The 25,200-nt window shown below is 43.2% G+C and overlaps 1 protein-coding gene across 3 annotated transcripts in view; it reads left to right on the top strand.

The window, feature by feature from the left end:
* The window catches only part of cacna1bb (calcium channel, voltage-dependent, N type, alpha 1B subunit, b), a 162,882-nt gene that overhangs the window by 68,986 nt on the left and 68,696 nt on the right, over positions 1-25,200 (top strand). For all 3 annotated transcript variants that reach the window (XM_041959684.1, XM_041959685.1, XM_041959683.1), the window contains exons 9-16: positions 14,567-14,670; positions 16,619-16,734; positions 16,819-16,908; positions 19,353-19,442; positions 20,810-21,031; positions 21,120-21,232; positions 21,338-21,450; positions 22,373-22,504. In XM_041959684.1, the coding sequence (XP_041815618.1) occupies positions 14,567-14,670; positions 16,619-16,734; positions 16,819-16,908; positions 19,353-19,442; positions 20,810-21,031; positions 21,120-21,232; positions 21,338-21,450; positions 22,373-22,504 (980 nt within the window). The remainder of the gene's footprint in view (positions 1-14,566; positions 14,671-16,618; positions 16,735-16,818; positions 16,909-19,352; positions 19,443-20,809; positions 21,032-21,119; positions 21,233-21,337; positions 21,451-22,372; positions 22,505-25,200) is intronic.

Here is a 25,200-nt window from a genome sequence, read left to right as displayed (position 1 = left end):
CTTACAAAAAGACAATTACAGAATAGGAAGATAATATAAACTATGTAAAACAAAGATACATGTTCAAATACTATTATTATACAATTCATTTACAGGACAAGGAGTTTCCACTTTAAATAATGTCAATGTTTTCTCTGGTCGGGCCAGGTGAAGCCTTTAAAGGCAGTGTGGCATGTTAAGAAAATGCATGGAACAATGCAGGAAAAGGACATGAATACAAATCTGGGTGTCATCTGCATAAAACTGGAAAGCTTCATTCAGTTCATGCAGGAAGTTGCCAGTTGGGAGCGTGTACAATGAGAGAAGTGGTGCAAAGAGAAACTTGGAAAGAGAGGGCGACTAAATGTCATGTAACAATCTGTGTCTGGACACCAAACAGAGACGTTATGGCCATGTAATGTGGATCTCGACAACTGGGTCACTGGGACGATCCCCATCAGCAAGTTTTTAGGACTTTTTTTCTTTCTGTCACCAACCAAACAGTTTTGTTGTGTAAATAGCGGCACTTTCTGTTTTTTCAGGGCGGCCAAAAGCGTGATGGTGTCTTTTAAAAAACACACAATCCCAGAGCACAAAAAGAAAAATAAGAATCCCTAAAGGATGAGAGACGTCCAGCCAAGCAGAACTAAAAAATGATGAAGTGTCTGGGCCCGTCCCACAATGGCTGTCTGACTCAGAGCTTCATCTGTTTTAGTCAACCAAATGATGTATGCAAAATCAGACATGCAGCGAGCCTCACATATTGCACCAGTGGTATCTGCCAAATGAGGAAATGTAAATATAAAAAGAAAAAAAAGCTTTCCAGTGTGCACAGAGCTGCGAAAGTTTTGAAAGACTGCCTCTGGTGCAGGGGCACCTTGAGACAGTTTCAATAAAGAACAGAGGAGAAAGTACTACTTTAATTCAATTCAAAAACACATTGTAATATTTAAAACAAGCCTACTTATAAAGTTAGCAATATTACCTTTCAGAAAAACGTATTCCCTCATTGGATTGTGGCTCCTGACACTAATTTTCCCCACCATCAGTGGTGGGGTGAGAGCCTCTAAGCATAGAAATGTGAGCTCATTCCTGAACAGCTGGTTAATGTAGGAGATGGTGTGAGATGGATGAAAAACTGAAAAACACAGCTGAAAGCCTTTCTGTGTTGACACGCCGTCATATATAAGAAACACTGTTTGTTGATATGTGGTAGCAACCTAAACTGCCAACATATTATCAGAAACCCATGTGCAGGATTAATGGTTTTCTCTATTATGTGATTTAGATTTATTATTTCTTATCCAAGTTCGTCCTTCAGGCCCATGTGAGCTGGGCACTTGTATGTGCGTTACGGAGATAAACAGCAACCTGTACTTCCCAGCACCTCACATAAAGGAGCCGTGTTAATTCTGCTAAAGTGAGACTCAGTTAGGAGCAAATGTGACATATGTGACTGTGATGCTCTGCTGGACACCTTGAATCCATGTGTGGCCGCTGAAAACTAATGGTGCGTTTGAAATGTGCTAAAAATGAAGGCTTTGGCCTCATTCGACACTGCTTCAGGTTATAGACAGAGAGCTAACATTGTGAATTTCTCTACACTCAGTGATATGATCAATTATTTTTGATCCGTTACATTTTACTTGACAAATTTTTTTTGTGATTATTTGTGCCTGTGCTCCTTGTGCTCCTCCTTCTCCCCTTCCTCTGTTATCCCTCCGTTTTTCCCAGTTCATTCTCCCCTCACTCTGTGTGTCGTCTTTAATTCCCTGAATGCCTCTGTTTTCCCTTTTCCTGCCTTCATTCCTTTTTATCTCTGCTTCATCTTCTCCCTTCCCAGGAGATGACAGCTTACTGGCACTAGATTGTGAGCCACTTGCAGAGCCATCTTTCCTCCTCCTTCTTCTCCTTGCTCTTCCTCCGTGCTTCGCTCCAAACATCTCCCGTAGCTTTTGCCGGCTCATTATCCTAAGCGCTGCAGACCCACGCTGCTGTGATCTGAGAATGCCTTTTCTCTCTGTTGGTAGTTTGTCTTTGTATTTCGATCTTTTTCTTCTCCTCCTGCTCAAAGTCATTCCTTTTGATCCGCCAGTTATTTTTATTCCAGCATTTTTGTGTGGATTTTAAGACCGTATTTCTTCCTGCCCACCTATTCAACCAGGTCTTCTCTCTCTGCACGGCTGATTTCCACCATACAGTCCTCTCTCTTTGCCTTCTTTTTTAAGGTGGGAGAGACTTCACGTGGCCTTGTAGAGATCTATTCACACACCCCATTGATGCAGATGAGGCTCATTTTAAGACTGTTTTGATTGGTCTGGTTTTACTTCATCGCGCACAGACAGTGTTGAGCTCGTTCTTGCAGTCGTGGAAGGAGCTTCACTGAAGTATAACACCTTTCGGACACCTGCCTCACACCTATACATCCATCTGCCTTCGGTGACACTCTCACTGTGCCGGTGGACCAGCAGCATGGGGGCTCGTGCGCATAACAAGTGGTTACAAGTTTGTGACTGGATGACAGCGATGCTAAACAGGGTGCTATATCCATGTGCAAGCTATATTTAACTGCAGTTAGCTAAAGCAACAGTATTTTCTCCTTGCTAACACGAACACTCCCTCTCAATGAGGAGAAAGACCGAGCCATGGCTTCAACATAGCCTGCTCATTCATGTTGAAGAAAGATGCTGCTCCAACAGCCTTTGCCTCCTCCTTGACTTTGTATAACAGGACACATCAATTTCCATAACAGCCTCTGACATTTAGCTATGTGATGTATTTCCTCAATTCATCCAAATGCTGTCATATCATGTGTCTGGTCCAACAAGGGTCCAAACAACAGTTTTGATTGTTAAAAAAACAAACAGTTATCATTGCAGATAGATGAGTAAATGGCAGTTATTGTTTTTTTATAGTCATCCTTATTAAGTGATGGCACATTTCTTTGACTCATCCTGATTGACGGCACTGTTAGACACCTCCTGAATTCACCATCTGACCAGGCCTGAAATGTTATACAAAGTTTTCCCTGGAGAATGTGGCGAACAAAGGAAATAAAAGGAGAAACCATGACAACGTTACGCAGTGGAAAAGAGCCATAAGTGTATTTGTGTGAATGCAGCGGAGTGTGCATGCATGTCATGTATGCAATACCATCCTAAGTCTACAAATGTAGATGCACTCTTGGTACAGAAGCAGGGGGGTGGGGTGAAGTCTATAACATCATGAAGCCAGAATAGCATCGGGCGGGGGGCTCTATTCTGTGGATTATATACTTTGCTGTAACCCAGCGTTAACCCCGCAGATTGATGACTATGCTACGTTTGGCCCAAGGGGGGATCGCTCAGACCTTCCTCTCTAATGGTGCAAAAGAAAATGCAGAGTACCTCTCCCCATCCTCCCCGTCATTACCATCCTCCTCCCTCTTCCTTTTCTTTCCTCATTGCTTCCTCTCTGCCATCCATCCCCCCACTATCTTCATAACTTCACCTCCCCCGGCGAGGCCGCGTCCCGGGTTTCTGCAGTCTCCAAGCAGCTGATGTAGTGGAACGGCCCACTGCTGTCTGCCATGCTATTCTTCAGCTGGACAGAGTGTTGACAACGAGGGTACGCTGAGACCAACAATAGCACTCTGATGATGTGTATGGTTTATTACAGGTGCCAGTGAGCAGTGGTGGGTAGAGACCTGAAGATCGATACTCAAATAAAAGTACAATTACCCTTTAAAAAACCTACTCAAGTAAAAAAAAGTCTCTACTTAATGAATTATTTTCCATTTTACTTTCCATGCTTCTTTCCACACCCTGCACACTCTAAGAAAATAAGGTTAGGCTATTGCAAAAATATGAAAAAACAGCAATAGTGAATAAAACTTCTGAAAATAATGTTAACGTTGAGGTTGGCATTCTGGTGGGTTAATTGCTTTCTAAAGCGTACGGTTTAAAAGCCAAACAGACCACTAGCTGTAACATAACAGAGGTCGACTGACAGAATCTGCCCATGGTTGAACAGTAACAGTGTTCATGAGATCAAGAGAATCTGTCAAGCAGCTGAAGAAAAGAGAGGAAAACTGGGCTCACAGTTCACTGTAATATACACAAAGAAGCCATGTCTGTCTATAACAAAGCCATATGTCTGGCAAGGAAGGATTGCTTTTCCAAGACTATTACAGACAGTACTGCAAACTCTAGAATATTATTCTCCACTGAACACCGCCCCCACCCGTCCACAGTTCTCTACATCAAACGTGAAGAACTTGTATCATTCTTCATTGAAGAAATAACCTCAATCAGAGCCAGCACTGCTGCTGATGTAAAAAAAAAAAAACAAAAAACAGATGACTTCAACAAACCTTGTAAAAAAGATTAACTTTGCAGCTCAGCTATTAACCAGAACAGAGAGGAGAGAGCACATTAGTCCAGTTTTAGCTGCTCTGCACTGGCTTCCTGTAACAGGATTGATTTTAAGGTCCTCCTTGTATACAAAGCCCTTAATTGACTAGGACAAAGCTACATCACCAACTCCCTCATTTATTATTAGCCTTCCTGAACACTGTGATCATCTGCTGCTGGTTTATTGGATGTTTCCAGCAGCAGCTGAAAGACAGTCAGGGATGCAGCCTTTGTCCATTACCTCCCCAAAGCTCCAGAACACCTACTCCTACACCTACCTCCTCCAACTTATGTTATGCTCTATCTTTATTTTCATTTACATTAACTTTCTATCGCTGTTTTTATGTTCATTCTATGTCTTTTTATGTCAAGCATTGCTGCATATGATGTCTTTGTTGGAAAGCACTATTATTATCATAAGTTAATGTCATTATCATAACATTAGAAAATATTGTTTCACATGGAAAGTTACTATAGCTAACTTTAGTATGCTGGTGGAGGTTAGAAGAGGAGTTTTTGAAAGTGGAGATCTCAGTGTTTTCCAGGCAGGTTTTGGTATAAAAAATGTGGCCACGCATGGATTGTCGCTGGAAGCCGCCTCTTGTTGGGCTTTGCTCCCTCATCATTGAATCATGGTACATGTACGGCTCAGAAAGGAACATGAAAGGCATGCGCTCCTTAATAAGAATGCTTTTTTTTTTTTACTTTACTGTGTGTTACTTGTAATGTATCATGGCCCACCCCTGCTTGTGAAAAGATGAAATACAAGCCTAGAAGTCCAGTTTGAAACCTTATCAAACAGGAAGACACTTTAATTTTTGAACTTTCAAGATTTAATATTTGAAAGGCTACTTTCATGTGCATGATGCAAACTTGGTGTAAAGGGACAGGAAAAAGACATTTAATGCCAGTGGTTTGGTGCAGTGATAGTAGTGACGCAGAGGGTTCTGTCAAAAGAAGAACAGGTTGCCCGAACCCAAGTCAACTTTTGCTGCTGTGCAGTGCAACATCATCAGCCAATCCACTGCTTTCAAAGCACACATTCCCAGTAGTTTGCCTTGCAGTGAGACCGGTGTTAACTCTACCATTTAAAATAAAAAAATTGCCGCCATGATTCCGATTCCTTTTCAGTGGCATGCCCTGGATACACAACTTTCATTACAACAAATAGGTACCATGCAAGCTACAAAGTATTCTACCTTGTAAGGCATTTTTCATCTGATTGGTTGAAGTTATGTGGAAATGACAGCACAGTGCCCCTTGTGGTCATGTAAGCAATTATCAGATGCAGAAGCAGCACCAAGAAGCACCCACACTACAAGTAATCTCATTGAAATCAGTGGGAAGCTTATGTTTTTCTTTTGGACAAAGTGCCTTTGTGCTGAAGAAGGCAGCAAGCCCAACACAAGTCCTGGTAAATGATGAAATCCAAGTTTTTCTACCCAGTGCGGGAGGCAGGGGACGTGGGAATGTCACCAAACGGAGTCAACGCGCCTTCTTGATGTTTTAATCATGAACAGAGCCGAGGAAAAGCGAAGGCAGTGCAACTGAAAAGAGAGATTTCAGCTTATGCTAATGATCATAATGTTGCCAGCTGCTGCAGAGCTGTGCTTTTGACTTGAGCAAAGTATCCTCCCGTCAGTGTCGTCTTTAGCGGCTAAACCACACAGTGGATGTTACTCATATGCGACTCCAGAATGAGGCCAGATTATAGTGGAATATGCATCCAGAAGTTAAAACTCCCCTTGCTGGGAAGAATAATGAGCAGTATCCTTCCAAATTATTCTGTCGTTTGCTGGAATTTCTTTCATATTTCCTCCCATCTAACATATTTCTCCTGTTGTGATAATAACAGTCACTTTCCAAGGTTAAAACAGGATGTTCATACAAAGACTTTGTCATTCTCCTGTTGTTTCTGGGCCTAAACAGAACATGCTGTATCATTTATCTCTCTCCAGTGCAAAATATGTTCACCTTCATTTTCACCTTCAGATCCCATTTTAGATACTGCTGCTTTGTTATCACCATCTAGCAGCTACTAGATCAGATCTGACTTGCTAAGTCTGACATCATTCTCATGTTGTGGACCCTCTGTACCCTGCTTTGGTTAAGGCAAGGGAAATATTGGGTTCGGTTGTCAAAGTCCCACATGCTTTATACCCAAACAACCACGACATGGTGAATGACAAATGCTTACGTTTCTCTTGTGAGGACACACTTGCAAAAACAGATGTGAATAACCGTCATCTTGACCAGGACCTTCGCCTAACCTTAACCGAGCTTGTGCCGAACTGCAAACCAAACCTCAAAGGGGAAGTCCAGTGATTTTACATCTCACAGTCAGGTTTTGGGGAGAACGATTACATTTATGAGGGAACTGCGCAAAGCCTGATGAAGTGATCTCACTTGAAGCAGTGTTGGTTGGGGCTGAGGACTACAAGAGAAGGAAAGAGGAAAAATGGGAGAAGCTGGAAATGAGCTGCTGAGCTGCACCACAGTCCCTCTAAGTAAATTAGAAAAAAATATATATATACTTGTTGAAGTATGAAGTGGTCTGAGATCATGACCCATTCATTCCAATTAAAGTTGCTCACGCAGTACATAGGCCTAAACAGTTCTTTTGCATGGTTCAGTCTTTTCACCTGCAATTTTTGACCGGTTTCTGTTTTTATGAGCCACAATCTAGATATAATTCATCCAGTATTTTTTTATCCAATAAAATGAATGAAAGCCAGAAATATTGACGCCTATCTGTCAACAGTTTGTCTGAAAAGACTTTGATAAACCTTGAAGACCCTTACAGCTGTTACAAAGCTCAGGTACCATCGTGATGTGGTCCCACCATGCCTATCTGTCTCCACTAGACGCTCGTTTGCAGCGGAAATGCCATGACAGTGATCTGCAAAAGACAGCAAAGGCCTGCATCGACTCCCGCTGTGACTGCTTTGGCTCTCAGCCAGTCAGCGGGGAAGCGGCGCTGTTGTAGCAGCAGCAGGATGTGTGGGTGGCTTCTCAGCGTTGATAATGTGGCAATCTTCGTTTCATGCCCCGTGATTTCATTACATTTCCTTTGTCTCTCCTGGCGACCCAACGGCTGCCGTCAAATTAGACGCGGCCCTAATTACCTCGGCTGTGTCATGTTCAGGCTTAACACTGCAAGAAATTTACTCGTCACTTAATTTTGCATTCGCTCTTATTTGAATCTTGTATTTAGTATTTATACATTTTCAATTCAGAGCCCTAAAACTTCTTTCGCAATGAGCTTCTTACTTGAACTGATGGGATCCTACATGAGAGCACAGTTTTTAACTACTTCACGTGAGAGTTTCATGTATGTGTGTTTTCTCGCTGCACTCAGAGTTTACCTACAGAAGGTTCTTTGCTCATGTTGCCAGGAAGACACCACAGCCAATCAAATCTGGTCAAACCACACCCCCGCAGTCCCGATGAAGCAGATGAGCTGAGTTCTAAGAGCTAATCTCTTCTTAAATTATAATTAAAGTGGTTTTTCTCACTTAAGTTGAATTGTTGTTTAGTCAAATATCTAATCTTACAGAGAAATAGGACTTGAAACATTGTTAGAGGAAGGAAGCATTTTTTTTGCCTTTTTAATGTGTAAATGAATCACATTTTCACCAAAACAACAAATGGCGCTCTGCAATCAGTGGATATTTTTGCACCTTGTGTCCCAGCTAGTAGTAGTGTTACAGCTGTAAAAGCTATCATTCGTTGTTCTACCGTGCTGTCATGCATGGTTGATTTAGCACTTGCTGTGGTTTCCCTTTACTGAGATCTATATGTGGGTTTGTGTGATTTCATGTCCATGTGTGGGATACCAGTGGTCACAGGCACCTTTTCCTCTGACTTCATTAGAGCTGTGTGCGTCACAGGTGCACCTTGACCTCATCACGCTGACATCTGTCAGGGCGGTCGTGGCGCCTGTCAAAGCCTCGTAAAAATAGAGCAGCACGCAGGGACAGTAGGATATTGTGTGAACAGTCAGTCATGGCTGTGTGTGACTTCTTTAATGTCAGTGGAGCTATTGAGGAGTTGATATCGCACAGAGGATGCTGAAGTTGTCGGGTCGAGCTCAGCGTGCACATGCATGTCTCAGCCTGTAGGAACATCACCTGACATTTACTGTACCGCCACAGTGATTTGGTCCTTTGTTTGCGAGCACATGCTAGTTTCCGGAAAGGAGATTTACCATGCAAGTCCACAAGGGTGCAGAAGAACAAAACAAAACAAGCGAACAGAGCGAACACAGTTTAGCTTTTGTCTGTCTATTAGCCGCTAACGTTGCCTGTCTGCCGTTCGATGCCGGGCAGGTAGGGCACAGCAGCTTTATGAGAGCTTGTTTGCTGAAAAGAGCTGCCTGCTGGAAACAAAACTGATGAGATGGAACCATACAGTAAATGTGCCGTGAAACCAAACTACCAGCTACGCGAGACTTAGATCAGTGCGAGTGACCCCACTCACACGTCATTTAATTCAATATCTAGGCGAAATAAATAAAAAAAAATCTTAGTTTTTTGTTTGTTTGCTTGCTTTTATTTTGCTTTTCAGCTTCTCTGTTATGGGAGTGAGATGTGTGTATCCATCTGATACAAGGCAGGTGCTCCGGTTGTAGGATTCTTGCAATGTTGTGCAATAAGTGATTAGACTTTTAGTGGAATTTGTGGCTTTTTTTTTTCACAGTGCTACTTGGGATGTAGAGCTCTTACTAATGAGGCGAAAGACATTAAAATGGGCTAGTCTGGATAACAGACGTCAGCCTGGTATCTCTTTGGCTACTTTGATGTGAAAGGAACAGCCTTTTGGAGTCAAACTGCCTGATTTAATGTCACTAAAATTAGCCTGCAGCAAATTAATTCAGCGTCAACAGAAGAAAATGGTAGATTCTGAGAAAATGATGAGATCCTCAAAGTCAGTTTAACCAGAAAACTGTTTGGATATATTCTTGTTCTCTCGGAGGACCTTTTGCTCTCCGTGCCACCAGAGCTGTTGAGCACATTCACTGCTGCTTGTTGTGAATGATTCAGGACTGTAAGGAGCTGCAGAATTGATTCTGAGTGGCTGTCTTCATCTCAGCAGGCTTTCCTTGCCATCAGAGAAAGTGTGTGTCTCTGTTTGTGTGTGTGTGTGTGTGTGTGTGTGTGTGTATGGTGGCGGCAGCACTGTGAGCTGAGAGTGGGAGTACACTGTCACACCACAACAACATGATGCATGACTCCAAATTATGCGGCAGCTTTTGCTTTTTCCTCACTGATAATTCAGAGCAGTCACCCAGCGATGACTCACGGGAATAACAGAGGTGGAATAACGATATCAAGTGAACTTATATAGAAACATCAAGCTAAGTTGGATGTAAGTCATCACCCAAAGTTTGTTTTCAGATGTCATCAGAATGAAGGAAGTGGCTTTTTTGGGTGGATGTTATCATTTAACCTCCAGCGTGGAGGTTGTGTTTTCAGGTTCTGTACAGCAGAAGATCTCAAAAATTCCAGATTTCAGCTGCAGGGACCACACACATCTCCATTTCAATAGATTTTCCCCTTCAGACACAACATGTGGACATGTCATACTTGACCTTCTTATCGATCTAACCACCTGTAGCAAGTGAAGTGAGTAACAGCAGCACCTGAATTCAATGAAAATCCTTCATGTGGTGTTGCTGTATCCTTAGAGTCTGTTTTTTATTTTATTTTATTTTTGTTATTCTGAATCCATTTCAGCAAGGACCGTTTGGTTCAGTCGATATGAATTTTAATCACCTTAAGGCAAATCAGGAAAACAACTTACACTAAAATGATGGTGGCTTACCTGCTACACTTCCAGTGGCTCAGGGTGGGCCTAATGAAGCTGTAGCCGGCGTCTCCCAGATGAAAGGAATCTCCTCCGTAAACTGTCTTTCCACCCCGTCATGTATTTCTTGGTCAGGTCCCTCTCAACAGCAAGTTGAGATAAATGAGCTTTCTGTAAGTGTGACAGAAAGCTCATTTATAGTGCTCGGTCAGCACATTTTCCCAAGTGGAAAAAGAATTCTGTCAGCCTTTTATGGTAAACGTTAAATCCGATGATGCACGAGCCCTAAGCCGTCTGCAAGGCACTGCGGTGGCTGCAGTTGTCCCTGCTGTGGCTGCTAGCTTACTGGTAGCATCAATGCTACTTGATTTTCTATACAATCATGTTGCAAGATAGCTGAATACAAAAGAAAAAAATGCTAATATTCTCCTGGTCATGAAGCGGGCTGAAGCATTCTCTTCCGGTTACTCTGATCATCATATGACAATGAAAAAGCTTCTTAACACTTTGATAAGTAACAAGCTTGGATAAATGTGCAGCCTTCGCAGTGGGATGTGTTTTTTAAACATCTTTTAAAATACCATAATTATCTTTAATTAGCGATAATTTCGCAAGATCGCCTCTATCCATTTCAGTGTCACTGAACAAATAGACCTTTTGCTCGTTATTCTCAGAACTACATTTTACTCATCACATTATACTTAAACAACATATGGGGTTGTTAGAAGTACCTTGCTAAAGGCAACATAGTGCATCAGCAGTTTTGTAATGAACTACATTAGTATAGCCAGTGGCCCTGATTGCCATATGCCCTGTATTTGCTCTCACGCTGTGCACACAGTGTGGTTTAATCTCGTTGCATGGCTCCATACCCAGTGCACTTAAAGGTAGGGTGAGCTAATCAGCCTTTGCATTTAAATGACACATACATCCTGTATCCCATATGTTCTTATAATGAGAAATGGGAAATTTTTCAAGACTCTGGGGATGTCTCTTGTTTGGTGATCCTTATCGACAAAAATCTGTAAAATGCAAAGAACACATAAAGAAATGTAGAATTTAAGATAGAAAACTGGTTTATTCTGCCCATTACTTGCCTATTTTAGCCTCTATCACCCCAGAGACTACGTTTTTGGTGGAATGTGCATTATCATTATTATTATTGATATTATTATTATTATTATTAAAATTGTTGTTGTTGGAAAGTAGCAGATAAGGTAGACAGAGTAAGAATATACAGAGAGAAAAAGAATGAAAATCTGCAGAGTTTAGGCAAGATTGAGAGAGTTGGCAAGAACCACATATAGACAGTTACACAATCACCCACATCTTAGCCTAAACATGTGAAGTAAATGTAGATGAAGCCACAGATGTGTTTGTCTGACAGCGCCAGAGGCTGTTTGTAATATAGGATACTGGATCACACCCTCCATCCAGAAGTGACATATGATAAATTGAAGTGATGGATGTCCTTCCGTGCTGCCTGGGGGCGTGGTCCAGGTTTTCTTTTCTTTTTGTTTTTTTTTTTTCTTTTTGCTGGATTACATTACACCTTATTCACATGATCGTCTAGGAGGGGCGAGACAGGGATGTTCTGGATCAGGAATGTAAATGATCAAATTTATATGCCTGCATTCTGCTGGTACTTGATTTTTCTCGCATTTTCCTTTTTGTTTTAAAAGTCCTAAACATGCTCACGAGTAGACAGATTGTGCACGCTCGATTGGGATTAGCTTGTTCAACCTCGTAAATCCAGAAAACCAGCAGCTCTTAGGCTTCCACCGCAGAGACCTTGCTGCTGAAAACCATTTGCATAAGCTAAACTGAACTCAGCTCGTCTGCCTGAGCAGTCAGATGAAGAATTAAGGCCGTGTCAACAGGAGAGAAAAGTCTTTTCCTTCTCACCAGCTGATTCTGGGACTGAACGCTGATGCAACAGAGTGCATTTCCACTTCATTTTCTCCTCCACACCAGGCGTCCCGGGTTCCCCAGAGAGAGACAGAAGTTTGATATCTGTTGCTCCTGCAAACAGAAGAGATGTTACCTAATTCTGAGCACAGATAGACTCAGCTTATTTACACAGAACTTGGGAGCATTACAAGCTATAAACACAATATTGACTTATTAATTTATAAAATTAAATTGGCAAATGTGTTAGGAAAGAGTTGCCTTGTGTTTCTTTCTTCCTGATGAATCAAATCTAATATCCTCTCTCAGCTCTGTTTTGGTCTCCACCAACTCCTGTGGGAAAAATCTGACTCTGTAGCGCTAATAGTTAGCTCCTTGTTCACCAACCTTGTCTCTGTTTGGTGCTGCTCAGGTAGCGTACATTTATTGTTTTTTTTTAATCAAAGCTTTTTCTCTGAAAACAACTGGAAATGAAGCTGATGAAACTTGAAGGGACTGAACCAAAGGCCGGCAACAGTGACAGCAACCTCACTGTGATGATGAAAATCTCAGGGAGCTCTGCCCAGTCACTGCACCCGCCTGTTTTCAGCCAAGAAATAGCTCCAGCATGTTGCCTGACCTAAAACCTGTTCATCAATGTGTTGAACAAACGAGATAAAGCTTGTCAATAGTGAGTTTTGGAGGTGCTGGTGGACATATTTTTGAACACTGGACAGAGTCAGGCGAGCTGCTCCCCTTAGCTGCTTTCAGTATTTATGCTAAGCTAGGCTAATAACATCCTGCCTCCAGGAGGTTGATATAGATCTTCTCATCTCACTCTTGAAAAGTAAATAAGCATTTTTCCCTTTTGCTCTGTTGAGTTGAACTGAATTCAGGGAGAGATTAGCTGTACGTGGAGAGCAAGAGACAGAGACACAGAGTGATGAGATGATGAAACGGTGATGAGATGTCGGACATGTAGAGAAGGAAACGATGCAGAGCAACACAGCGAAGCTTCTGCCTGCCATTTATCCTGGTGTGTGGGCCGCCGCTCCTCTGACAGCCGAGACGGAGGGTGTGCTACTGTATGTGTGTTCGTCTCACATGCTGGGGCGCATAATATAGATCTCCAGCCCGCTGATTCAGCCGCCCTGAACCTCCCATCACTATTACAGCCAGCGTGTGGCAGCCCCCCGACACTGGCGTCTGCAGAATGCCACCGTGCTTCACACAGCCCATCAGTCCGCAGGTCTGTCCCCCGCTAACAGGCCGCCGTGTGGGAGCGCTCTCAGACATGGAGGGTGCTGACTCCCAGGACCCTGACCCTCAGATATCAGAAAATGCTGCATTCAGAATATCCAAATGGAATATGCTGTTTACATGACCCATATAATATTCAGAATATTTTCATATTTGGAATAATAGTGGAATATTAGTGTGAAATACATAGATACCATATATACTTAATGGCCAAATGTATGTGGACACCCTGTCCAAAAACTTAATAGTTCCAGTGAAGAGAGATGTTCTAACTCTACAGCATACAATCAGATTTAATAACATTGTTTTTCCACCTTTGTGGCAGCAGTCTGTTGAAGAGTTTTTCCTTTCTCATAAAAATACCCCTGTGCTCCATTAAGAAAATGATTTCCATAATTTGTTGTGGAAGAGCTTGATTGGCCTGCGCGGAGCCCTAACCTCAACGCCATCCAACACCTGCGGATCGAAGTGGAACACCAGCTGTGAGCCAGGACTTACCGTGTCAGGCAGCATCAGGGTCCGACCTCACTGATGCTCCCGTGGCTGACTGGGAGCAATCGGCTGCAGTTGGGTCTTAAAGCCCGGTGGAAAGTCAGCAGAGACTGTGGAGGCAGCATGGCGTTCGAATGATGCGTTCGGCTATCACATATAGCTGGAACAGTCAGGTGTTTGTTTGAGTCTCTTTATTTTTTGCAGCGCACTAGCTCACAGTCAGTGAATCAGCATAAATCAAATAACATGGGTCAATGATGAGGTGGTGGGTAAAGTAAAAAGCAGCAGCAGCTGGCTGTGTGCGTGTGTGTGTGTGTGTGTGTGTGTTCGCATGCTTGCTGTCATTTAACCAACCTCCAGCCATGACGGCTCACACTGGAAGTCTGACTTGTCACACCTATTTGTGGCCAATTTGAAGCGGATGTTTCCGAGCCGGGCCTTGAATGAAGCAGTTGTTTGGCGGCGATAGCAGCCCGGGCTCTTTGTTCGCCGGACGTGTGTTGGTGGGTCTGTTTGGTAGGAGGCAGGCAGAGATGATGGAGAGACTTTTTTAATTGCTTTTTTTTTTCAAATTGAAAAGTTGCCATCATTTTTCTAATGAGGCAAGTTGGCAAAAGTTTTTGTTCAGTCAGCCAAGTTTTTTCAAGAGATACATGAGATGACCATTTCTTACTAAAATGACTCTCTCTTTCAAACTCAGCAAATAGCAGAAACTATCTTCTCACTTCCCTCTGTGCTGTTTGTGTGTCCAGACCAACGATGTAGCAGGAAACACCTGGAACTGGCTCTACTTCATCCCTCTCATCATCATCGGCTCCTTCTTCATGCTCAACCTGGTGCTGGGTGTCCTCTCGGGGTAAGTCATCTCCTAACGTAGACACACAAATTCCAGGTCTGCGCCCAGCTGCGGTCACATGACGTTTACTGAATGCTGATTCTAGCTGATTATTTCTCCTTATTCATTTATTAGATTTCAAAAAAGATGAAATGATGTTTTGAGGAACCAAAATCGATGCTTTTGGAATCTCTGTTAGACTCTTTTTTAGGAACAATTGTAACCGTACTTCAAACTCAGCCTGCGTGCTGTCCACCAATCATAGATTGGCTTCGTGACAGTAACTGCAAGTGAACCACACTGGAAAGCAAGACTCAGTTAAAGGTGAATTGAGTAAATCAGCCGATTATTCAAGTCCTCTCCTCATCATTCAGCGCTCCTCCTTTTTGCTCGCCTCCCTCATCATCCGTCCCGTGTCATCGTCGCGGGTCATGAAAAGGCCTCCCGCCGCGGCTTTAATCATCCAGCTCCTCTGTGCTCCTGGTTCATTGTGTCCGCAGTAGCAAAGAGCCTTTTCTAACCTGTGGTGACTCACAGCCCCTGGTGAGACAAACCTACGGCTGAAGGAGCCCTGTCCTCCTCGTTATTCTCCCTTTCAGAACTGTATCCGGAGATAAAGAGTGGTTTCCTTTTTGTCCCGTGCTTTTACAGTCGCTGTAAACAGAAAGATGAGACTGTGGTGGCACAGTCTCATCTTTCTGTTTGTCGTGAAAACACTCAGGTTGTGCTGACAACCAGCGAATAAAGTCAAAATGTGATTTTTCTCTGGCCCATGAGACACACATCAGATTTTGTGAAAGAAAAAGATTATCATCCCCCATCACTGTTGGTTCACTTCCATTGGTGGTCCTTCAGGGCTCTTACATTAATCAGTGGGAGATGAAGCCTGGTAGATTGTTTTCTCCCTTTCATATATCTGTTTACATTAAGGCCTCTATACCCTGTGCGGTAACAGCAATCTCGCAGGTTCATTGCATGTCACGCAGTGATCTTGATGGATGGAAAATCTCTGCTGCAATGTGTCAGACGGTTCAACATCATCTTTGACGCCTGTCAGATTGTGTGCTGAATGAAACAATGCAAGCGGAGACATGTCATCAACTTGCATCATCTCGTGATTTCAAAATGCAGCAAAACCAACAACAACAAAAAAAGCTGGGACATCCCTAAGTTGTGGCGTTTAGGGAAAACACTGTAGATATTGGATAAACAGGATTTTTTCATTAATGTGGTAATTGCCCCTCCACATTTTGAGTATATAAGAAAAAACACTTTGGGAAATATGCTCATTTACTTTCTTTCTGAGATTCTGAGAAGAGCTAGCAGCTAGCTTGGTTCTTCTCAAAGGTAAAGACATAACATCTTCATTAGTGAGCTTTAGAGGTGCTGGTAGGTGGATTTTTTAACATTTGGACAATGCTAAGCTAGCAATTTCCCCCTGTTTCTAGTCTTGTGGTAAGCATATGCTGGCTCCAGCTGTATAGTTAATGGACAGATGAGAGCGGTATCAGTCTTCTCATTTAACTATTGGCAAAAAAAATGTAATTTCTCAAAAAGTTAAATCTTTTTTAATAAGCTTAATTAATCTGTTTATTTGATCTATAAGCTGTTCTTAAATGGACTTTCCAGAACACTACCTATAACATAAAATGCTGTTTCGATATAGAAATACATACAGCATAAGGTCATAGGTCACACATGTGATGCATCACCGATAGGCAGCCAGGGAACTGCAGGATGGATCCTCTGCATCCACACATTCCACAAGTTTCAGAAATATATGCTAACACAGTGGCTTTATTATTAACTTCACAGCAGTGGTGTGGTGCTGTGGATGTTCATGTGCAGGTTCCCTCCTGGCAGCTGTCTGATAAAGAATTCAGCTTTAAATCCAAGTTGCCAAGTGTCGTAGCACCTTACTTGCATTTATTCTTTCTGTGCAAAAATATGTCTTTGTATGTTTTTACAGAGAATTTGCCAAAGAGAGAGAGCGCGTGGAGAAGAGGCAGGAGTTCCTGAAGCTTCGGAGGCAGCAGCAGATCGAGAGAGAGCTCACCGGATACTTGGAGTGGATCTGCAAAGCAGGTTCGACTCATCTCTGAAACAGTGTGAGAGCTGGCATGTGTTTGTTGTGTTAGAAAAACCTCTCCTCTCTCTCTCCCGCTGCAGAGGAGGTGTTGCTGGAGGAGGAGGATGAGATTGCAGAGGAGAAGTCCCCGCTGGACGGCGCATGGTACAAGAGGAAACAAAACCTTCCAGGTGAGAACAGGGCTGAGTATCTTTACCTGCTTTACCATGGTCCATCACCACAGGAGGACAAGGGTAAACCAGGCACTGAGAGGTACCATTCATCATTTCCATCCCGTAATGCAACGTGCTGTGTATAAATCGCTCCAAAATCATCAGTCATGAATGTGATGTGTCTTTTTACCTGAGGAGTGGAGTGATGCTTATTATTATGATTATTGTCCAGAATGATGCAGGTGTTCCCTAACGGCTCAGTCTGCGTGTACACACTGTATATAATTGAATGCTTTGAGCTCTAGATGGAAATGCTGTACTTTTGATATGACCAGATATACCATGAAATTTTTTTTTTTGTGGTGCTGGTAGGCAGATTTTTTTAGCCTTTGGTCTGATCCAGGCTAGTTGTTTCCCTGTGTCCAGTCTTTATGCTAAGCTAAGTTAAGTATATTCGCCATACAGATGTGAGAGTGGTATCGATCGCCTCATCCAACTCCTGGCAAGAAAGTAAATAAATGGATTTTACAAAATCTTTTAAGTTAAAGTGATTACTGAACTCAGTCTGCTGAAAAAGTCAACCATGAAAAACAAAATCTATGCAACACACTAGATAGCACTGCAAAAATCACAGTAAATAATTAAACAGAACTTAAACACACCAGAGTTAAAAAATAAAAAAATAAAAAAATTCCAGGGGTTCCGTGATTACTCACCTGGTGGCGAAAGAACCTGTCAAATTTTTGATCATCCGTGCACAGAAACATTTCATCTTAAATAGACCTCGCTTCCCACTTTTTCTCAATCACACAGCTCACACAACCTGTCAACCACAACACCTTAAAGAGGAGCACCAGCTCCGTGTAACACAGATCTTTGCCTTTTTGATATATAACAAGAAATAACATCTGCAACTTTAATTTGATATTTATATATGTCCTGATTTTAGTTTTTGACAAGATATTTTTAAACCATCGAGCTAACATCACAGTATAACATTCAAAGTGTAGTGTGAGTGAGACAGTTCATCAGTTTGACATTAATTCCTCAAAATGTGCTGCATGAGGCCACGCCAGCCAATCACGTGTAAGAGCAATCACAGCTTAATGAATCTTAATAATCAGCACTTATTATCTTATTGTTATTGAGTGGTGGTCATGGTTTCCACTCTGTATGCTTGATGCCTTTTTTAAAATTGAGCTCACTCTCTCTCTCTCTCGTCAATGATGTCAGTCCGTTAGGTCTGGTGTGAAGGCAGGGGTTAATTAGTGGCATTTACAGCTTTACTCTAATTGGATTTGTTCAAGTAAGTTCACTATACCACAGTCCCCAACACACACACACACACGCACACACAGAAATGCATTTGCTCGTAAATGGACTCACGCTGATGATTCCAGTAAAGTGACAGCACTCAGCTGCCTTATTTTCTCAGTTAGTTACATATCAGGGATTAAGTCCACAAAAACCACTCTGATGTTGTTGGAGCAGAAAATATAGTTGGTGTTCGTCAGATGAATGACAGGTATGAGAAGTGGAGCAAAGTGCCAATCATAGCTGACTAACTCAGTAGAGGCAATTTTAAATTCTTTCTTCGAAAACAATTTATCCAATACTTACCCAGCGTCTGGAGATAAGCAATATCCTTTAGGCAGGATGTTTCATTTAGAGAAAGGATGGGTGAACTAAAGGTAGTTCCTCCCTGTTTTTCAGCATACTTTGAATATGTCTGAGAAAAAAAAGCACATGAAACACTTGTGGGGTAAAACTTTTTCTTGGGCTTCAGTGCAAAAAACTTCCTTCTTATCAAGCCACTTTTGTTGTTTAGTTGAGTCCTTAAATTTGGAATTCTCGAAACACGCTGGTTAAAACTGGAAACATGTTGAGATATTCTAGCTGCACTGGCAGATCGTTTCACTTGTCATAAGAAAAATATTTTTTTCAGCAGTCAATTACAGAACAAAGTGATTCGATAAGGAAGAGGTTGTTTAAGCGTCACTCAGTCTCCGAGCCCCAGTCGTTTCGCCGCCCGGTTCTGCCTCCCGGCAGCCTTTTTGAGCGGAGAAACATGGTTGTAGATCTCGAGAATGAGCCCACCGCTCCGGTGACACGGAGCCGGTCACATGACCATCGCATTCACGTTGCGCTGGCAGTTTTTCATTCCAAGGCTGGCTTCAAGCAGGAAGGCAGAAAATACCCAGATGAAAAACATGATTGATGACTGCTATTCATAGCTTCCAATTAGCTCAACCCTCCACTTGCATGTACACACACACACACATGTTCCATAGAAATACAGTGAAAACGCCTGTTTTTCTGGCTATAATTAACTTCCTCTCTTTCACAGACTCATAATAAAGAAGTTCTGCACAACAGAACGGCACCATTCTTATGTTCCTATATCATATTTTAGGACTCGTGTATAATTGCTTTTCACCTCCTGTGTGCTTTTCTCTTTACAGTCCTGAAACGAAGCAAAGCCAAGAAAGGGAAGAACGACCTGATCAGTGCCGAGGAGGGGGAGGACCCTTTCGCAGACATCTCCTCTGTTGGTAAGTCTTACATCTTTTTATTTGCAGCCAGCAGCGGATCACCTCTGACCTTCACATGCTGTATGCTCACAGAGTCGACCTTTACAATAAAAGCCACCATAGAAGCCTGTCTTCTGCAATGAACATGACTGTGCCCTCTGACTCTGCTCTCCATTTATCAGATTAGCCTGTCATGTCATCTCGGCGCTATAGAACACGTCAGATAACGCACGCAAACTTAACACTGTACATTATGACACCATCTTGATCTGGAGACCTGAAGCTCTTTCACCTTTCGCCGTAGAAGCATGTCACCTCGAGGGAAAAGACTTATAATTAACTTTTCTAATTAGACTGTTAAATTAAAATAGCAAGAGAATCACCTGAAGCACATTAACATTAGACATTTTAATATTAATGGACTTCATGGTCCCACACAAAGTCAACATGTGCAATAATTGCTTGTCTGTGGGTTAGAAATGAGCATAAGCATGATAATTGAAACCATTTTGTTGCCTTCACTGCTTTTGTTCTGTCTCATCTCACTGTTTTCCATAAAATGAAGTGCCAAGGGAATAGAAGCGCTGCACTCTCATCTTACTTGTTTCACATGTGATGCCCGCAGCCCAAATGTATTAGGTGCATGGTTTTTAATGAGCAGCTGCAAGAAAAATTCAAGGAGGGTTCAGGTGATTTTACGCTTTTATAACTGTCCCTTGGGTTGGTGTTGTTACTCTTATCAGTTGAAGTCGTGGCCGCAGAATGACTTTCAGTGCTTGTTTGCAAACACAAAGTGGGATGGATCCCTACCCAACCACACTGTCGCAGTTCTGCCTTAAAAACCTTGAGGTCCTTGAGCTCTAATTTCCTGTAACTTGGTAGAAGCGCAAACTTGTGGATGCTGCCGACAAGTTTTTCGCCGTTTCGATAACCACGGGTACAAGTGCAGTCCTGCCCTGCAGCCTGGCACAAAGTGAGTGTGGAGCAGCATGGATACATCATAGTTATAGGGAAATAAAGCATCAGCAGGTGGAGGCGAGACAAAGCTGTAGAACTATACTAGGAACACTTACACAACGTCCCAACTTTTTTGGAATCAATCTTATAACTTTGACTTTTATGTCAGCTATTGCAATAAAAGCAAGTTTAATTCCACCAGATCTTGTATTTCCTAAACATATGCATATGCATAACTATCATAATGTGCATTATAATTCCGATCTTGACGAGTCGGGCGAGGACGGGGATGCTATTCATCACTGGAGCAGGAAGAGGACAAGAAAAACACACACACTGATTCACTGTGAGGACTGTGAACCAGTGACAAATATTTAACCGTTGAACACTCACTCATTTCCTCCGTCACCTCTCTTCATCATCGCTCTCAGCTCCTCCGGGCTCCCCGTTCGGTCGGGCCAGCGTGAAAAGCAGCAGTAAGATGGACAGCTCCTCCTACTTCCGGCGGAAGGAGAAGAGGATCCGGTTCTTCATCCGCCGCATGGTGAAAGCTCAGAGCTTCTACTGGATCGTTCTGTGTCTGGTGGGCCTCAACACGCTGTGTGTGGCCATCGTCCACTACGACCAGCCCGAGTGGCTGACAAGGGCCCTCTGTAAGTCACACACACAGATACACACTCGTACTCCCACGCACTTACTGATGGCCTATAAAACCTGTTTTGTCTTGGTTTCGTTACTCAGACACAGCAGAGTTCGTGTTCCTGGGTTTGTTTCTGACTGAGATGACCTTGAAGATGTACGGCCTCGGAGCGAGGAATTATTTCCACTCCTCCTTTAACTGCTTTGACTTTGGGGTAAGTTGCCGCCAGCTGCGCCAGTGCCAGTCCTGTGTGTGTGGTCGACCAGTCAACCGCTCTCCGTCGGCTTACAGTCGATAACCTCCCTGCTCTCCTCTCCAGGTGATCGTGGGGAGCATTTGTGAGGTGATCTGGGACATGATTAAACCAGGAGCGTCGTTCGGGATCAGTGTGTTGAGAGCCCTGCGACTGCTCAGGATATTCAAAGTCACCAAGTGAGTTCAATTCAAAACACACACAGAGACTACAGGCAGGTGGTCCATTAGGCTGCATCACAGAAAGGCTTGCTTCCATTTGCTGCACCTTCACACCTGTCAGCCTTTAAGGAGCTCAACCTCGCCTCTGTAAGCATAATGGGAACTGTAGTCCTGACTTTTAGACCCTAATAAACACCTTCTTTACCTACTTAACTCTCAGGTCTTTCAAACCACATACATTCAGTTTGTAATGGAGGCTCTCTGTCGTAAATTTGTAGCCTTAAGACCAGGTGGACGTAACCCGTAATGCATCGTTCAAGTTGTTTTTCATTTAGACTTTGAAGCGCTCCTCTAGAGCTGCAGAAAGCATTGCTACATCCCTGTTTTATAAAATCAGCGGCCTTTAATTACTTTTCAGTACAGGTTTTAGACAGATGTAAGGCTCACATTGATCCATCAACATGGTTTCCACTGTATATTCCTCCACTGATTCATGTGTTAAAAATATTCAGCTGGCCAAAAAAGACAAAAAGCCACTGTCCTAAACAAAGAAACACACCTTCTTTGAAGCACAGTGTATCACTGTTCTTTTAAACCGTTACGTTTGGGAGATGCAAGGTTTTATTGTTGCAGAAGCTGCACTCCTTCTCGGGGCTTTCTTAATTCTCTTCTCTCTGAATTGACGATCCTGTTAGAGTTTGATGGCAATCCTTTTATGTCATTAGATTAGCTGTAATCCTGTGATTCACTGAGCCTGGCAGCTGTAGACCCTGACACATTGATTTGCTTTATGCCACCTACAGCTCATTCTGCCGTTTGTTCCTCTCTTTTCTCCTCAGTTTTGGTTGTTCGTGTCTTTTTTTTTTCAGACTGCCTTTAACATTTAATGGAAAAAAACTTATTTCTTCTGTCTCCATCTGTGTTTGCTGCTTCCTCTCAGATATTGGAACTCGTTGAGGAACCTCGTGGTCTCCCTCCTCAATTCCATGAAGTCCATCATCAGCTTGCTCTTCCTCCTCTTCCTCTTCATCGTGGTCTTCGCCCTGCTGGGCATGCAGCTCTTCGGAGGACAGTGAGTGATCTCTCTAGCCTGTCCCCGCGCTCCGGCCGCTCTGTCCTCCTCTTTCCGCGATTGAACACAGACTCACATGTGCACACACTCCTCCATCCATCGCTCCATCTCACCCTCCTCCCTGTGTGTGATCCCTGGCCCTGCGTGGCGGTGGCGACAGACGTGTTGACGCAGCAGGTAGCTGGCAGAGCAGCAGCACCGACTGTGGCCCTTTGATATCGCTCTCAGCAGGAGCTCCATGTCTTCTAATAACAGGAACGCCTCATGGTTCGGGGCTGGCTGCAGGTGATCAAAGGCCTGGCATCCGGCCCCATCTGGCTCAACCCTTACACACACATTTTACTTCCCATCTCCTCGCATGTCACCTCACGTCACACAGACACAGCTTTGACCAGGCAGCTTGAGTGTAACCTTTTACATTATATTACATGCTTTAGGAGTCTTGAAATACCGTGCATTTCTGTAATTTTCAGCCCATTGGTGTATCTTTTGCAGTTCACGAGGAGAGAAATCCTAAATATTAGATAGCCCCAAGGGGATAATTTGGGTTTATTACAATGTGGTTCTTATTTTCTTTGTCGGTTATGAAAACATTGCACAGACAAATGATATTGCTGAGATCTGGGAATAAGGCAACGGCGCTGCAGTGCAGTCCGGCGGGACAAGAAACACGAGCAGCTGTTGTAAACAAACCAGCAGCTTATCCAGATTACCTTCACCACTTTATTCGCACGGAAAACTGAGCAGGCCCAAAATGGTGCGAACAATCCCTCGCTGCGGGGGGTCAAGGCTGAAACAGGAAGTCCGTCTATAAGCTTTGGTTGATTTTACAGTTTGTTTTGTATAGTTTTTCCTCCAAATAACTTTTGATAAACCTCTCAGTTTTGTTCGTTTCCAGTCTGTCTTACAGCTAGTGTTTCTTGCCCGAACAGATCTGCCCCCGATCTCAGCATTTGACTCGATGAGTACAGTGTTATTTCTACTCATAGAAAAGGTTGGACAAAACTATGAGAATGCGATCCAAGCTGCGGAACTCACAAGAGTCAGATTGGTGAAGAAAAATGGTCAGAAATAAGACAGCAGAGGCCGAGACGTCCCGACTTTTAATCCCTGCTCCGGGTCAAACACGGTGGATCTGACACTTCCCATGATTCAACTCGATGGCAACTTTTATTAGACCCTCCATGTCGAGTAAATTCTCATCCGTTGCTCTGAGGCCCTTTAAATTACTGATAGTTCATGGAATAATCTGAGAGTGTGCACACCAGAAAAGCAGCATTAATTGTTGACGTGTGACCAACACTATGACCTCTTGCGGTCGTGCCAATAATGACTGTTGTCACTCAGAAGACGAGGAGGAAATAGTTCAGCAATGTTGTAACACCACCTTTGATTACAGCATGTCTCCTACCAACCGTCGTCTTTTAGCGGTTTGCTTTGCTATTTTTGTCAGCTATGTGCAGCTATGCTTCATAAACATGCAGACAGTCTGAGTTTGGCTCCTGCTCGCTCCAGATATTTTTAAGTTTAACCAAGTGCAACACATAACGTGACGCATACACCTGATTTTCAAGAAATCTTGAGATAATAGATGAGTTTCTACATACACAACCTTTAGAAGGTCAGAATCTGCACTTGTCACTCACAATTACAATTAGGCTTGACTGAGAGCACCGACCTCAGGTGTTTTCAGTGCACAGTCACCAGTGTGTGTTGTTACATACCGTCACTGTTGTGTCAGGTAGCGTACACTCTCAAGTGAAATGCCGCTTTCACATGCAGTCACATCTCCTCGGACTGACGGCCTTCACAAACACCACCGCGCCACAACAGGATGTCTTTGAAGCGGCAGGCTGTTGCCATGGCGCCGAGCCTTACAACAGTCTGTGCCATCATTAGCATCGCATTAGTCTCTGGTGATGGACAAGTGTGAGATGAGTCTGACGTCCACATCGTGCTTCCAGCCAGCCGAGCGTATCAGGCCGAGCATCCAGTTCTCTGCCAACAGTGTCCGTCCTCGCCGCAGTTTGAGGCCTACATCTCTCCCTTAAAGTCCAAAAAAGAACCCAAGGCGTTGTCATTTTCAGATTTCTCCAAGAATCACCAGAAAGAAGAGGAAGAAGCATAGGCACTGCAGATGATGTCCCTTTTTGTTTCAGAAAATGGTGAATTGTATCAAAACCAAAGGAAGCACAACCATTTCTCAAGCGGATGATTTCAGTTGTTTGATGAAAAATGGGCTTTCAACCCCAAATAGAAGATGAATTGGCTCGTTAAAAAGAAGAGATGCTTTGTAATATCCTGACTTTATTTTTGGCTGAGAGATTATGTTCCTGCTCTCACAACACCAAAAGTAATCTCCTGGTAAAATAGTGAGAATTGAAAGATAAACAGCTTGAGGCAGAGGACCGTCTCCCTGCTGAGACTCACATCAGCGACTGTTGGGACAGAATATGTGATAAGCTCAAAGGAAACGTGCAGGATTTACTGTAATAGAATAATGAATTTCTCTGGTTGCTGCTTCGCAGCTTTCAATTTTAAAGGTGCAGCACTTCTTTGTTGACTTACTCTGACTATGGACAGTAACAGGAGGAATGTCATTTTCTGTTTCCAGCTGAGGCCTTCCTTGGTGTGCAGCCTCAGTGATTGTTCAACCTCTGGACTGTTGGACTGTGACAACCACTTCATGAGAATTT

Source organism: Chelmon rostratus, chromosome 19, assembly GCF_017976325.1.
Source record: "Chelmon rostratus isolate fCheRos1 chromosome 19, fCheRos1.pri, whole genome shotgun sequence".
Taxonomy (NCBI): Eukaryota; Metazoa; Chordata; class Actinopteri; order Chaetodontiformes; family Chaetodontidae; genus Chelmon; species Chelmon rostratus.
Note: the sequence above shows the minus strand (reverse complement) of the source record. Positions and strands in the feature narration are given on the sequence as shown.